Below are 17,183 nucleotides of genomic sequence, written 5' to 3' on the forward strand. Positions count from 1 at the left end.
TGGATGCAGTCATCCTAAACCACAACTTCTCAGTGCCCACTCCCATGTGCAGGGCAAGGGTCCCCTTACAAGCTGCTTGGAACGGCAGCTAGATGGCATTGGGATAAAGGAGGGATTTTCAGTGGGTAAATCCCAAAATACTGCAGGAAGTTGAAATTTGGATTAAAGTAGCTCCAGCTACTAAGTGCATTAATAAAATCATTATTGGATTTTTGAGTTTTGGTGTATTTGTGTTGTTGCTGCTGAAAAGCGGTTTCTTCCTCCTCTTCCCCTCTGTGAGCTGGGTAGTGTCACCGTCACTGCCGGGGTTCTCCTTGGCTGGAGTTTGCTTTCCTTTGCCGTGGGAACGGCCCAGCAAAAGGCTGCACATTGCCTATACTGAAGCTGCACAGGGCATCAAGACAATGTAACGAGGCGATTAAATCTAGGCCTGCCAAGAAATCTAGGAAGAGCAGGTGGTGATACGAAGCAGAAGGTCTACACAGGGCTTGGGAAATGGGAGCTGTTCCTGACAAATCTCATTCTTACTGCAGGCAGAGCCACTCTTCAAACTCCAAGCAAACATCTAACGTCAGCTTAGGAAAGCAAAGACTTCAGACAAAGTTTCTATGCTTGCACTAAGAACCTTCCCCACCTGCTCTTCATTTTTGATTTTTCCAAAAGCAGTGAGGCAGTTATCAGGGACTCTCCTCTCCTCTGCCAAGGAGCTTCGCTCATAATAAAATTAGCATGACTGACTGCTCTTCTTTTTTTGTCCAAGGAGACTTCTTTGAAAACTGATCTTTCAAAACAAGCCACCTTTGAGCTGTTAGAAAGAAAAACATCTAAGCAGCATTGAGTTACTGAGAAATATTTTCATGCTCAGATAACTGAAAAATTATTCTGTATTCTCAAATTTCCCATAAGAACTCACTTCTAGGCAGGAATCAATCAGAAGGATTTTTAGATCATTACATAGATTTGAGGAGTCATCTAAGAGTCTTCAGAAAACGTCCTCTCAGTTAGATGTGCAGCACTGTTAGCATAATACTGTAACTCTCCACAGTGGTGTTTTATCTCTACCACTTGGAACAATACAATATTCATAAAAAGCCACTGCTGGAATATATTATCTCATCAGCACATGATGATAAGATTAAAATGTTTGGTGTTATAAGTGATAAGGATTACCATATCAGTGTTCAGTTTGTTAGAATTGTATTACTTAGTGCCATTGACAGTAATCACATCAAAATTCTGGATAATTTCAAATGATTCAGTAATAATTACCACATAGTGCTGCAGGCAAAGGGAAATGCTGGAATCTGCAGAGCCAGTGCAGCATCTGTACAATGACTCAGTGTGATGGGATTTGTACCTTAAGAAAATTGACTGACCTGATTCACCTTGTATCTTTTCCTTGGGAAATGTACTGCTCCAAATCAGAGCAGGACAAGACAGAAGCAAATATAAGAAAAGTATTTTCAAAATTAGCCAGCTGCTCTACAGATCCTGCAACAAATTCTGGACCAAATTTGGGCTCTTTGGGGCAGGGAGTAGCCTACTGCTGTCCCTGTTTGCTACTATTACTGCAGGCTCTTAGACACTGTGGCAATACAAACAGCTAGCGATGACAGCATTAGGTGTTTACACATGCAGTGAGCACCTGAACACAGAGCATCTCAGTTTAGTTGAACAGATAAAGCTTTTACACACGCTCTTTAGGCAGTCACTTTAACAAAATTGGCCCAAGAGCTTAACTTTTATTATTTACTTTGTTTGCTACCTTCAGTGTGCTCAACCTACCAGACACACACACATATACACATAAATACAGTAACTGTCAACCTCAGAGAGAACTTCTGCTTGATGGAAAACCATAGAATAAATAGACACATAAATGCTGAAAAGACAAGAGATGGTGAGAACAGACTTCTACAGCCCTATTTTGACCCCAGTAATAACTAAAATTTGGATTTCATGGGAAATATGTATGCTAAGGCACAACACATAGGTGTTATTCTATGAAATGAGAACTGGTGGGCATGCAGAGGATTACAGACAGGAAAGGAGCAGACCTGTTTCCACATGTATTACATGTCTATGTAATTTCTCACTTTATTCCTTTCTGTACAAATTGGTCTCCTGTCCTTACAAAACTGTTATACAGCAAAGGATGATCTAAGATACAGAACTGGTGTCATGCACTGAAACGTCAAACCTTTTCTGCCAGCTACCCGAGGGAGCCACATGATCACGGTGCCTTCCCTTGAACTCTTTTGTCTTTTGTCACCAATTACTATGCTCTATCTAAATTTAGAAGGCAGTTCTGCAATCCTTGCATTGAATAATGCTTGTTCTGGCCAATAGTCCCAAAACTCACAAGCAGGAACTGTAGAGTCACAGAAACACAGAGCTGGAGACCTCAAGAGGTCACGCAGTCCCTCCTCCTGCCCTCTGCTCAGAGCTGCCTTTCTGGGCTGACACTCATCCAGCCACAGATTTCCAGTGTTGGACCTTTACCGCTTCCCCGTCAATCTATCCCACTATGCTTCCCTATCCCTACCTGATAATGTTTTCCTTAAATGAAATATTAATCTTCCCTGATTAAAATCAAGTCTATTGTCTTTTAGTCTCTCGGCTTCAGTCAAATAAAGCAGATTATCACCCTTCATTTGCCTCTTCTTTAGACTAAAAAAAAAAATCCCAATTCTTTAACTTTCCTCATTCGTCCTCTCATTATTTTTGTTAACTTCCTCAAGATCTTCTCCAACTGGCTTTTATCTTCTAGTGCAGTGCCCCAACAGTAGTCCTGCTGATGCCTGACCATTGCTGAGCTGCGTGGAGGACTGCTGTATGTCCAAGAGGCCACCCTTCTGTTTGTGTGCCCAGGCAGGGCGCTTGCCTTTTCACAATACCATGGCACTGTTGACTCATGCTCAGCTTGTGACATCCCAGATTATTTTCTGCTCTATCTGCTATTTAGCAAGCTGTTCTCTGTCTTGTCTTTCTGCAATTAATTATTCCTGTCTAAATGTTTTACCTTACATCAGTCCCTATTTCTCCTCATTTTCTCCCGGACTATATTTCTAACTTTCAAGACCATTTTGAATTCTAAGTTTGTCCTCTAACATATCAGCAGCGCTTACAAATGTTACAGGGGTGCTTTCCATTCCATCATCCAGGTAACTAAGAAACATACTGGACCAAGGACAAACTAAGGGCTTGATTCTGTATCTCTTGTATCAAACAATATTGTCTGATAACTTGACATCTAAGGAATTATCCACCCAGATAAATACAAGTCAACTTGAGCCAAGACTGAGAAATGAGGTCCTTAGAGTAGAGATGTATTAGTAACACAGATTGCTGCAGGTACTTGTCCCAGCAGGAGAGTAATAAACAAGAATGTGCAGTTAAAGCCCATTTGGAAAGAAGGTTGGACGGCTACAGTAGTTTTCATGCCACCCATTTTCTTTCCATCAGCCATGGCAGTTACAGTCACCACAGGAAACCCACTATAATCTGTCACAATATATGCCTTACGCTTTTGGATTTAGAACATTTTGAAACAATTTTTCATATTTTTTCAAAATCCTATGCACAGATACAAATACACAGACACATCTAATTTCCCTGGTTTCTTGTTTTAGCTCTCACTCAGCAAGAGTCTGACATCAATGAAGTTGAACACACATGAACGTTTTACTGTTAGATACTTCATTGATGAAAGCGATTAGGATCTGTAGGCTCACAGAAAATCTGTTTGGGTTTTTTTTTTAACTAGAATATAAAATCTGTGTTACCAGATTTCAGACTAAGTCCAGTCAAGCACAACATCTAATGATGTGTAACACTGGATACTTTGGGAAACAGGGTAGGAAATAGATTAATGGGTGGATGCTTCTTCCTCCAACACCCTCCCCAGACCTACCAATGGCTTAAGTATTTTCTGAGCTAGCTTTTTTTTTTTGCATCTGGGTCATCACATGTGCAAGCTTCTACTTGACTAATTTCAGCTACTATTATATTGACTAGTTTTTATATTTCTTAAACTGAAATGGATAGTATAAATCCCCTGGAATCTCAAATTGCATGCAGTGCCAGGGCTCTATTGTTTTTCATCTCAGAATGCCAATATGCACCCATCACTGATTCAGCCTGAAACATTTTTGAAAGCTTTGTCAGAAACTATCACGTGAAAACTAAAAGGACAGAAGAAATGACTGTAAAATTAAATCATTCACTTTTCCACAGGGACAATGGAAAAAAGGACAGTCTTTAAAGGACTAGAATAAATCAGCTACTGCAATCAAAGCTGCAAATGCTGCAAAATTGGAAGATGATTGCAAGTGCTGCTGGAGCCATGCAAGGTCAAAATTTTAATGAAGTTCCACTAAAAATGCATAAGCAGTAATTGCATGACCGAACTGAAAATCTGAGAAACAAGGTTAAACAGGAAATAAGATGGAAGTTACAGTTCCAACTGCTGAAACATTAGCTCAAACATTCCTAAATTCTCCTCAGAGAAAAAGATAACACATTTTCCACAGCAGGGCAGATTTTCTCAGCTCAGTTCCTGTGTGCCTAAAGATAAAAGATATGTATATCAAGCAGTACGTATATGTATGGAGAGCAGGAAGGGACAATGCCCCATTTCTACCTCAAGAGTCCTTTTATCTCTCATGAATTTGTATGTGCTTGGCCTTTTTATTTTAAGTTTACAGCCTCCACTGTCCCACCACAAATATCCTGAGTGTGCAACACTCAGTTTATTTCCCTTCCTGTAATTTATACCTTCTACTCTGAAGGTTTGCATGTGCAGAATATCAGATGTGTTAAATTGCAAGCACTGAGGCCTCTTGTATATGTGTCTGTTGAAATGGAAAGAACAGAGAATACGATCTCATTTGAAAATTAATTTTAGCTGCCCGTTCCATTTGTAAGTGTTCCCTTCAGCAGAGTGATTCCTCCCATGCCAATTGTCTCACTTTTCTCAGAGGAACAAAAATGGATAAATAGACATTGAGCACAGTGTGTTAAAGAAATTCTGTAAGTTAAGGAAAATATATGTAATCTAATCAAAATTCAAAGGCATCCCAAAACATTCATGAGCACTTTATTTTTACAGATATGGGAAGTACAGCTTCATAACTACACATTACTTACAGAGCTTGTAAAAACATAAAAATTACATTCTGTCAGGTAGTTTGACCAATTTTTTTGTACCATGCCTGTAGAGAATCAACATAAACCATTTTGGTGATATTTTCTGACAGTTGTTGATGAAAGGAAGACAGAAGAAGACATGGATACAGAACAAGGAGTCAAGAAAACTGGGCTGGGTTTTTTTGCTGTGCTGCTTTGTTGATGACATAACTAGAAGCTTTGATTTCAGTGACTCAGTTTTCTCATCTGTAAAATGAGGATAACATCTGAATGTCTCTCAGTGGAATCGTGAAATTTAATTTGTGTATAAAGCACGTTGAGATTGCTAAGTGGCAAGGTATTATTACTACATATAAACACAAACTTGGGAAAATTGGCACAGAATGTTTAGGGGTTTTTTTCCCCTTTAGCTGCCCTTTTGTTTTAAATAATAATAGGCATTCTATTAACATTGAGAGGAAACAACAGACAAAGGATTCCCTGTACACACATGCTAAAGTGAGGAAAGCCAATATAACAAATAAGAAACAAAGAACAGGGCAAGTCTGTGGTCTGAATATTCAAGTTAAAATGGAGCTCTGCTCTGAATTTTTGTAAGGTTCCTTTTCACTCTCTTGAAACACTACATGATCCTACTACTACTTTTTCTGCATTCTTCCCATTTATGGGCTAATTCTGACAGGTAAACTTTCCATTTATGATTTCAAAGGGATTTTTCTGTGCAAGGCCCAAAAAACCTACCCTTTAATATGGCCATGGATCCTCACTCTTCCCAGAGCACAAACCCAGAGGCAAAATGAAAAGTCTATTCCAGAATTCATTGATAAACAAGTAGGCAGCAAAATAACAACTGGGTGACAAATCCAAGTTAACATAAAACAGTATCTGGGAATTCAATCAATTGGGTTTGAGTAATTTTTTTCCCCAACTGGCAGGACCACCTCACCCTTACCCTACTCTTCTTTTGGAAACACGTACAAAACCAGTGGTGCTTTAAACACAGGACTTAACCCCTGGCCCTGTCACAAGCCAGTGAGCGCTCAGTTACACAGCGGGTACAGCCCAACTTGTACATTGGTGGCTGTTTTCTTTTGAATCCAGTGAACCTGAATTTCCATAGGACCCGGGACGTGCTTCACCTTTAGACCACTCAAACCGAGCAAATTGTCTGCAGCACCCAGCAGCTTCAACCTTTGTGAGCTTGTCCAGCTGTGCATATTTTCCATTGCTTCAGGCCAACACTGCAGTTGCTACAGCAAGGTAACTCCGCTGAACCATCTCCAGCTCTCATCTGTCCAAGCTGAGACTAAAACTTGGTCCATCGTCTGAAAATTTACCCCACTTCCCCTTTTCTTGAGCCTCTTTGTTGGAAAAGGGAGTTTACAGGTGGACGGTTTATAATGGCTCGCTACCTGGGACAGCTGGCCGAGAGGTCTCTCTCTTTGGGAGCTCCCTATCGGAAGGCGATTCATCATCGTTAATGGTGGGATAAGGTTTGCAGTTGTTGTGGGGCCATAAATCACCTGCCATGCGCTGGCCTGTGGGTAGCTGAGCTGCCCCGTCTGCCTTGGGCACAGGCCACAGCAGGAGGGTGGGCCGGCTCTGAGGTGGCCAGGGGTGCTGGGCCCCTCCTCAGGGCCAGGTCCACGGGGGACCACGACGGCTCCCGTGGAGCGCCCGTTTCTAACGGCTTCGACGCCCCTTCCCGCGGCTGTTCACCATGCGCCGCCCCGGGCGGGACGGCGCAGGGGGGAGGAAAGCGCCTTTCGCGCCACCGCTGCTTGAGACCTGTGACGCCGCCGCAGCGAGGGGCAGCCCCGGGGTTCGCTACGCCCCGGCCTCCAGGCCCTGCCCACCGCCGCCCTGCCCGGCCCCGGCGAGCGGCCGGGCCGAGCGGGCGCTGTGAGGAGCCGGCGCCGGGCGGGCGGGCGGTCGGCGCGGCGCTGCCCTGCCCTGCCCTCCCCCGCGGCGGCGCTGCCGGGCGGCGCGGAGCCTGCGCACTGCGCTCCCGCGTCCCCCTTCTGCCCGGCCGGCAGTCGCGCGTCCCGGCGCTGAAGATGGCGGAGGGCGGCGGTGCGGCCCCCCCGTCCTGCTCTGCCTCCTCCTTCTCTTCCTCCTTGAAGGGGCTGCGGGAGCAGATGGGTGAGAGCGGGCAGCGCGGCCCCGGGCCGGGAGGGGAAACGGGGGGAGGGGGTCTGTCCCAGCGGGGGCGGTCTGGGGACCCCCGCGCTCAGGCGGCCCAAGGGCACGGCCCGCCGTCGGGGCCGGGTGCCCCCCCGCTCTCCTTGCGCCCCGCAGTACGCCCGGCCCCTTCCCGGGCCGAGCGGGCAGCGGGAGCGGGTCTGGGGCCGCCGCAGGCCGCCGGGCTTTGTGTCCGGCTGCGGCGGGCTGAGGGAGAGGCGGTCCTCCCGCCTCCCGCCGCCGGGGCGGCCCGGCCCCAGCCCCTCTCCCCGCCCGCCGGCCCGGACGGGGCTGTGGGGTTGTAGAGCGTCCTTTTCACCCCCACCTCCAGGCGTTAACTGCTGACTTGGGACCTCTCGCAGCTGTAGGCAGCAGCCGAGGCGGCTGCAGGACTGCTTCGTTACACGAATCGCCCGGTTTTCGCCACTCCTTGGCGGTCTGAACTTCTCGGTTTCTCTGGTGGCTCTTGCGTTCGGGCTGGCAGCTATTGCAGATGGTTTGTCCCAGCGATATGTCCGGTGACTGCTCCGAGCCCCGAGGGCAGAAGGCAGGGACAGTCTGTGGCATTGATTCCTAATCAAAGATTGGATAATGCCTTAATTTTTATTTTTTTTTTTACTTTTTTGAACCGGTGTCTTAAGAGGGCTAAAGAAACTCTGCTTTGGTGTTGTCCTTGGGTGTGTTTATGTGCCTATTTATACTTAAGGTCCTTAATAATATCATACTCTGAATGAGTATTGTGCATGCATGATGTAGGTTCCAAGTGTAATTTCATGGCACATTTCCACACGTTTGCTTTGTGGGCAAGCCATTAGAAAAGATGAACATTTTCTTATCCCAGACAAAAAAATAAATAAGGAAAGAGAATTATGGTCTGATCTAAACTAGCTAACTTGGACTATGTACAAAAACTGCTCTGACAGCCTCTCATTTGATTGTTTTCAATGTACCTGTGTAATTGCATAAAGAAGAGTGCTGGCAAAAGGTCCTGAATGCACAACTCTCGTCTGGCAGTCTTTCTTCTTCAGTGTGTTGTGTGTCAGAAATATTATTTAATTACTTTTTATTTCTCTTTAAAAATTAAGACAACCTAGTGCTTCAGAAGGATAACGATCTGCCAAAAGATAGCGCTTCTCACCTGCACAGACCATGTCTATTTAATCTTTATCCTTCCTGCTAGAACTGCTGAATTTCCTTTTGTGTATTGGATGTACTTACACTGTGGCTCCAAAGTTTTTCTAAAGATGGACATCCACATTTGCTGACAGCTGTCATGACCTAGATTTAGTCCCAAAACCAGAGGTGAAATGTTCCTTGAACCAGGCAGCTCCATCTCCCTTAGATATGCACATATTCTAATATGTACATCATGTTAAAAAAAACAAAAACAACCCCCCTCACTAGATCCTGGAAAGGCTACACCTTGAATTTTTTTTTCCCTGAGGGGGTAGAAGTCACTAAACGAGAATCTAAACTTCAATTTACATAGAATGCATTTCTAGCAGTTACGTGCTCGAAGATGAACTCATTGCTAATGTGAATTGAAGCAATACTGTCTGTGAGCGTACAGGCCACTGCAGCTCTGCTCCTGACTTGTCAGTAGCACTCCCTCGCTCCCTGGGGAAAGCAAATGATGTTTAGAAATCATCCTTGCAATTCAGTGGTTAACAGTGGAATTTGCAAGATAATTGCCGCTGTATTTGCTGCTGTTTGGAGAAGTTGTGAGCAGCAACCGAGTCTGATACTGCAGCTGTTTGGAGAAGATGTAGAAAAAAAAAGACAGCAGGAGGAACCTCTCTCGGTCGGAGATGGGTGTAAATTTCTGCCTTTCTAAGCTCAGTTGGCTGTGCGGAGAGCTTCAGTTCCAAAACACCTGCTAACTGGAATACCTGCACCCAGTTTCTGCTGGTCTGTGGGCAGTTATGTACTTCACTGTCTTAATCAATCTGGAGAACAGTCATCTATACAAAACAAATATAGTGCCATGCACCTTTGGTCATTTGCCAGTGAACTTCTAGGTGGGAATCTCACGTTTAAAGACAATAAATATAAACGAGCAGCATCTTGCTGAGAAAGCACGACTCTTTCTGGTAGTCTGGCGAGGAGGTGTATGTATACCTTTTGTATAGTTACCTTCTGCATAGGTTCCTTTGTGGGTCCTTACTGCAAGACTCTGCTGGGTTCTTGTTCCCTGCCTCCGCTCTCTGTTACCAGCCTCTTGATACTGGTTTGATCTGTGGCTGATTGGTGCTTGTTAATTATTTTAGGCCTTGAAAGTGTAGAATCCCATGGTGCCACTTGTTACTAACTTCTGTACCAATGTGGTTAGTTTAAAGAGAATTATTTTTCCAATTCAAGCTAGTATGGAGGTAAGGAAAAGATGTTTCTCTTTCTTTGAATTTCAACTGTAATTAAGATTCTGCAGGCCAAATCACGCCTGCTGTGTCAGTTCTACAATTCCTTTGCAGTAATTTTCTGCCCTTACACACTTGTCCAATCCTGTTTCCTTTAGGTGGACTACAAAAAGCAGAATTTGCTACTACAGCTGGAAGCCAGCTAACATTTCTATCAGTGATGCATGAACATCACTTAACATTAGAAATTAATTGTGATTGTACACTGTGAAACGGCAGTGCACAAATGGCAGTTTTCTTACTCCATTCTTGTGATCCGTGCTTGTTGCTGTCATCCTTCAGGGATGAAGAGGAATTTTTGCACCTATTCTAATAGCATAAGCACTGCTGAGCTTGTTTAGATTTGAGAAGAAAGGAATAGTCAGTTACATGTGGTTTACCCAGTAAGTGAGGTTTTTCTTGAGTAGTATGGGTAATCAGAATAAAAATACATATAATTTAAGCTGTTGTAGCCTACATTTATTGTTTTATCTTCATTTTCATTGAAATACTAAAATCTCTGGTTATGTCTTTTGTAGTATCAGTGGTGGAGAACGTGTATTTGCTTTTGCCAGAGCTTGGCTTCGCTGTTGCTAAGATTTCCACTAGTGTGGAAATCTTCACTGCTGTGAAGGTTGTTCAAAACAGTATCTTAAAATGCTATATGTATATTTTCCTTTCCAAGATCTAGATGATCTTTTGGGAAACCTATTGCAAGAGATGGAACAAAAATGAAGTGCCTTTTTCAATAAGTCTAGCTGCAGGCATAATTCCCACTACCTGCATGGCCAAGTCCAGTTTGGTTGGAAGTTGTCTAATAAAATAACGTCTTCAGTCTGTCTGATCAGTTGTTTCCTCTTGCGTAAGTAACAATGTCTGGTTTTCTCTATCTTGCCTGGAGCACAGTTCCTGGTAACTCCTTTACCAAATGCATATGTACAGAATTGACATGAAAAGAAGGCTGGATGCGTAACTAATAGCGAAACTTCGTTGCTCAAGCAAGTCGGCAGGAACATGCGCAGATTCGTCTGGTCTCTAGGTGATAGGTATAAAACGTAACTTAAGAACACAAGTTCGTACCAACACCTATGGAAGTACTAGAGAACTCCTTGGCAGAGTCTTGGCAAAGTCCCACAACAGAAGCTGGTGAGTGCTGTCTAGAGAAAATTATTTGGGATCCAGAAGTGTCTGTCAGTCAGACAGTCGATGAATTGACCTCTGCATCAGAGCTGCTTGCTGGAAGAGAGAAAGAATTTACTTTTGAATTTGTATCCTTGAAAGCCTTTGAGTTTTACAGAGTGGTTGTGAGTAGAGGTGGGCTTCAAAACTTGTCTGGGAAGCTGCAAGACAAGGAAACTATTCCTCTGCCAGGTTTCTGATAGCATGGGGATGCTACAGTAAAAGCATCTTCAGCTTTCAGTTGTCTTGGTGGTGTTTGTACAAATGACTCGTACATGTTCCATCTGTGGAGCAAAGGTGGCCGAGTGACTGGGGATCACTAGGTCTGGCTTCAGTTTCTTGTTTTGTCTGGCTCCTAATAACTTTGGAGAAGGTCTTTTAGTTTTTTCTGCGCTTCATCTTTTTTGTCTGCATGGAAGTAGTACTTAACACTGCTTTGTAGAGTGCCAAGGTGATAAATGCAAAGAACTGCACGGAAATTGGATCTCATGTTGATCCCGGTGGTGAGAGAGAACGTTCCCAAGTCAGGCTGAGAACTTAATGTAATTGTAATGGCTGTGAGCCTTAATTTCATTTTCTTCTTGTTCATGGAAATGCAATAGTACGGAGTGTGGATGATTTCATGCTGATCATAAAGATATATGCTGTGTATTAGGTGCTTAACATTTTGAAGATTACTTCCAGTTGTAAGTGGTTTATAAAAAAGGTTTTATTTTAACTTAAAACTTTAAATTCTTGAGATTTCTCCAAATGCATTCAAGAAAGGTAACCTCCTTGCTGAAAGCAAAAAAAAACCAAACTCAAAACCATATGCTTATACAGCATTTTTTTTTTAAATTTCTTGTATGGAATGTTCCATTCTCTTCATATTTCTTCATGTGTTAAAATTACAAAATATAAATTTGTATTCCATGCTTCCATTCAGATGGAAGTATTAAACAAATAATGACTTGCAAGGTTCTGAACTTTTAACGGTGAGAGCCTGGAGATACTGTGGCTTGTACTATCCCTAACTGTGCATAGCCTTAAAATGTGACTAGAATTAAGGACTGCTGCTTCTTTATACACTTGTGTTCTTCAAAAACAAAACAGACAGGAATATTTGAAGTACTGATATGCTATTATTAATTCTCAGTTCTTAAAAGTGATAAGAGAGTTAAGAAGAAAAGCACTGGGTTACAATGAGATAAATGGAAGAAATACTCTGGGTTAGTCATAATCGTAGGGGTATCAAATGCTGCTGTCTGGCTTTAAACTTGATGAAATGGTTGGAGATGCCTGCGGTCCTGTTGTGAAAGGATATCCTGACAAATAAAATTCTGACCATGCAATTTTAATGACGTTTGTGAATATGACTTATCAGATGACTTGCAATATTTTAAAAACAAACTGAGGACTTCAAATTCCTGGTCTGCCACAAATAAATTAGCACCATTTAGCTTCCAATTATGCAGCTTACAACCAGGTAATTCCTAATTGATGATACGCTTTCAATGTGTTTGCACATGCCTGTCCGATAATTAGAACTGTTCTAGATGCTGGCGATTAACTTGTTGAGAGTGTGGGATTCATGGAAGAAAATCAGGTGTTGTTCAAAGTGGTTTAATTTGAAAGAGAAGCCTCAGCTGCCCTGCATCATGCCTCAGCCATCCACCCTATATGCCTGTGGTGTTCGCAGTGTACATAAATGGACACAAGCTTTTGCCTTTAAGGAAGGCTGGCCAGGTTGCTCGACATTTGATTTCTTCTGAATTATTTTCATTTTCCAGTCAGTTTTGAACTTCTGCTTTCCAGGTGAAGGATCACACAGTTGCAGTTGCTTTGAAGTAAATGATTGCTGCTAGCTGTGCTCAGAATACCTTTGTCTTTCCTCATAGTGTTTTCTGCCTTCATAATTCACAGGGAACTTCTAAAATACTGTTTTATGAACTTAACTGGCTCTTGATTTACTGATACTCTCTGCTGTTTAAATGCACTGACCTGAATCTTGGGAGGGAGCAAAGATACTGTGGTAGCCTGTGAATTGCCTTCTCTGGGCAAGTGTTTTAAAGCTTCCAAGTGTTAAAATTCCTCTCCCAAGTCTGAGAGGGACTGGCTACAAGAATATAGAGATCCTATAGAGATCTTTATAGTTAAAGAACATAATTTAATAGAACACATTTATTCATTTGAAAGTTTATCCTCTGCTTAGTTTTGCCAAGAGAATTACTTAAAGGAACATATTATTGCAGCACAGTGTTGATCAATATGTAAGTTGTGTTTTGGACATTTAAAACTGAGGAAGATCATCTCTGGACCGGATCAGCCAGTGTGACCTTACTCACTTTCAGATTTCTGTGAAAGACTTCCTGCCACTAGCTAATGAATTAAGCAAAAATATAGTCTTTTTATTGGTCTCTTTTGCCCTTTTATCTTGCTTGGTTTTTTTACACCCATTTGTCATTTTTCACTTACCCATTGTTTAAGCTGTTTGGGGGAGGGACTGATTTGTGATTACTTTGCTGGGGTCTTACATTAGTTGTAGTGGAATGCCTCAGAGCTTTCATTTTTTAGTTAGTTAGGTTAAGCATAGTTCTAAGAAAACTTGCAGTTTAATTCCTTTCACATTTTGTACCACCGTGTTCTGCTTTAGCCAGTGGGTTTGCTGCATTAAACACACGGTGGACCTGTTAGTGTCTTGTAGCACTGTTCTGGTGCACGGCTGTATTGAGGGATTTGATTTGAGTGTGGAGGGCTGGTCGCTTGGTGGTAAGTGCCAACACAGTCCCTCTTCTTCTGAAGCAGAGACAGTGTTTGAATGAGCTCTAAAGTTGCCATTAGAAATTTGTCAAGTGTAAAAGGCAAAAGCAGTAGTTTTCACTGCTGTCATGTAAAGGAGCTATTATCCTTCCATCTAAATGGTGTTTTCTCAAAGTGGTATTTTCACAGGGTTTGTCTCAAGTTAGTTGTGACTTGTAGTGCTAGGCTGTGTTCTTTGCTGGCATTGTTTGGGCTGGTTGTATTAAACAATAGCCAGCCTGCAAACAAGAGGACAAAAGCATTTACAAGAACGTGCTTCAAGCGAGCAAAAGAAACCAGACTGCTTAGGAAAGGGGGAGGTAGCAGGTAGAAGTTAGCTATTTCCAGTGTTAGGGAGAGTGCAAAAATAACACAATGGGGAAAACAGATGTGAAAGAGGAGAAGAGAGCAAGAGTTTGTCTTGAAGTTACTTTTTGCGGTAGCTGTGCAGGAGCGTGAACAGGAGTGAATTTAAGGCAGCCTCCAGAGTTGGAGGAGTGAAGCAGAGCTAGCTGGTTTCTCGCTATCTAGCTTTTGCCAACACTTGAGCTAGAATTACGGTAGGAACTAAACTGCTCAGTGCGTGTTAGAAGTGGGGCTGCTCTGACATCTTTTAAGCGAGTCCTATGTGAGGGACAAAACATGTTGGTGTTTTTTTTTTTTTTCCTAGTGTACTCCAGGAGCCTGAGGCGTTGGAAAGTGTTAGTAAAGAAAGAAAGTGATCTGTACGGCAGAGTGGATACTAATAATCTTCCACTCTGTGTTTAAAACTCCACCATTTTACCTTTTTCATCCTGTAGCTGTAAAACCTTTGATTCTGTCAGGTTTGGAGTGAGTACTCTGTATACACCTATATATAAGCATTTAAGTTATGCCACGTAACTACTATATTTCATGGTAAATCCAGTTGAAACGATGTAAGGGCATATTTATTGTAGAAACTGCTTTTGTTTTAGTCCAGGATATTTTGGAATTTCCACTATGCAGAAACAGGTAAATACTGATTTCTGTTACACTTGGGAAGGTTCACAAGGGACTTATAGTTCATTGCATCAGCATTGCAGTCAGTGTCTAATATATCCTTAAGAGAAATCACTCAAGGTGGATGAAAGCAATTTCTGTTTGTTTTGCAGTTGGAGAGAAGAGTTTGTAGTTGCCAAGCCACAGAAACTTTGTGCAGAAATACTCTCTTTACATCTAAAATGCAACCTTAATGTATTCTGGTGGAGAATTTTCAGAGAGTGTAAATACCTTAGTGCCTTGCTCTTTCATTGGGAAACATAATGAGCATTCCAAGCTCTTCAAATCTCTGGCTTCCCTGTGGCTGTGTATTATTAAGACTGTGCTGCTAGACAGCAAAGAAACAGCAGCGATGTGTGGCCATTTGCTAAAGAACACGACTGGGACTGTAAGGCTTGTGTATCCTTTATGTAGGAAGCATCAGCTCTAAAGAGAGGTCATTGTACAGATAAGCTTGGTGAGCACAATGCAATAAACTGATTAATAACTAATGCCAAGTAGAGCAGGGAAATGATCTGACTTGCATTAAAGCTTGCAGAGAGTTGGGAATGTGTGAATTGGAGAAGTGTCCCCTTTGGAGAGCCTTTTTGTACAAATCATGTTATGTCAAAAGGGATGGTGAAAGATTGTGTTCTTTTGGGAAGAAAAAAAAAGGTGACAAGTGGATCATGCTGAATGCAAAGCCTTTTGATGTTGCTTTGGGAAGATGAGGAAGAACTCTGGGGAAGAAGAGAGTGGCAAAGGGGAAGGCAGCAGAAAGCCAGTGAGTGAGTGAGAGTACAGTGTCTGACGTGGTTCAGTTTATTTCTTTCAAGTGGTGAGTAATAACATACCTTAGTAGTAAAGAACCCTGAATTGTGAAGCTGGATCTCTTTTCTGAAGAAGAGGGTGGATTTAGCTTGTCAGTCCCAGGTACACAGTACAGGCAGTGCTTCTTACCAACCATGTGATGGCTTCTGTAAGAGTTGGTGACATCTCTTTGTCCTCTTTAAGCGTTGTGCTGGCAGTTGCTTTTCCCATTAGGCAGAAAGAAGCGTAACTCTGGGCTGAGCAGTGTGAGCAAGGTTAAAATAAGAGAATATGAGCAACAGCAGGAATCAATAAGGCCTCCATAGGAGATACGTTCACAGTACATACCACTAGTGTTTGGACTAAGGATAGTACTCATCTGATGTGGCTGTCGGACAATGGTGTAGCATCTCTGACTGTAGAAGGTTTTGGGAGATGGCTGCCAGTTCTTTTAAGGACAAATTTTGATTCCTTGGTCCGTACTCTTACTACATTCAAGTTTGGTTTACATTGTGTGCTTCCCCTAGGGAAAAGTGTACAGAGATCAACCCACAAATGACTCTAGCTACCTTCCTGGTGCCTCTCTGAGTGTACCCTAGGCTGAACAAATATAGTAACATGTCTTTGAGATTGCTTCAGCCGTTATCTTTGTAGGTTTCCTTACAAGAAATAAGTAGTGTTTTGTTAATGATGTGATTTTTTTAATGTTTCTAGCTCTTAATCTGAGCATGAATGTTTAAGGATAAGTAAAAACTTACATTCTTGCAAATACATCTCAAATACTTACTTGTGGAGCTGCTAATTAATACACTACAAAGGAATGCTTGTGTCAAGCAGTTTTCCGGTGGGATCGATACTTGTGATGAACTGAAGAAATCATCCTGAACTACCTTGAACATGGGGAAGAAAACCAGATTGTCGTACAGAATTAGCTGCAGAGATGGGCTTAAGGGGAGGAAAGCACATAAAGGTAATAAAATAGGTATCCCATGCAAGGAATAAATATACAATGAAAGAGTGCAAATAGAGTCTGGAATAAGGATGAGGCAACAGGAAGCTCTTCTGGCCTGCTGAAGCTGAGAGATAGCGTGCGCTGCTTTCTGGAGATCTGTGTGCTTCCCATCTGGTGACTGCCCAGACAAAACAGGAGAACCATCTGTCTTCCAGCTGGTCCGTCAGAAGGTGCCTACTGGGAGGCTGACATGTTTGGTTGTGGATCCTCTCAGTCCTTGCAGCCCAAAGATGGGATGTGAGGATCAATGGGGAAAGACAGAAGGAAGGGAAAAGAGGAATGGAGGCAGAGAGGACTCTTCTGTTCCTCGTTAGGAGCTTTCCGTGTTGTCTACCTGCTTATGTGAGGGAGCATCCTTCTCCTTTAAACAGGGAGTAATGGTATGAAACCAATATCAGATTTTGAAACCATCTAACTGTATGATCTTGTATCCATTTGTCTTAACCTGTCTTAATTAACAAGTGGAAATCAGCTTAAAGACATTATGCAGAAATCTCAAAATTGAATACTGACTTGCCCCTGCTTTCCTGAAAGCATGTACAAAAACTATTAAAAGAAATAGGGTCCAAACACCATTGCTGAAGAGGATTACTGGTGGCTGGACAAACAGTAGCTGCCTGTAGTGGAGCAAGACAGAAATGGCACCTTGCAGATTTGACACAGTTTGCTATAAAATCAGAGAT

At 42.6% G+C, this 17,183-nt stretch overlaps 1 protein-coding gene across 1 annotated transcript in view; it reads left to right on the plus strand.

The window, feature by feature from the left end:
• The first annotated feature begins 7,145 nt into the window (after window positions 1-7,145).
• MAP7D3 (MAP7 domain containing 3) overlaps window positions 7,146-17,183 on the plus strand; it is a 42,257-nt gene continuing 32,219 nt past the window's right edge. The window contains exon 1 of the mRNA XM_068411701.1: window positions 7,146-7,290. Coding sequence (XP_068267802.1) covers window positions 7,206-7,290 — 85 coding nt within the window. The 5' untranslated portion in view covers window positions 7,146-7,205. The remainder of the gene's footprint in view (window positions 7,291-17,183) is intronic.

This window comes from Nyctibius grandis, chromosome 13, assembly GCF_013368605.1.
Source record: "Nyctibius grandis isolate bNycGra1 chromosome 13, bNycGra1.pri, whole genome shotgun sequence".
Classification (NCBI taxonomy): domain Eukaryota; kingdom Metazoa; phylum Chordata; class Aves; order Nyctibiiformes; family Nyctibiidae; genus Nyctibius; species Nyctibius grandis.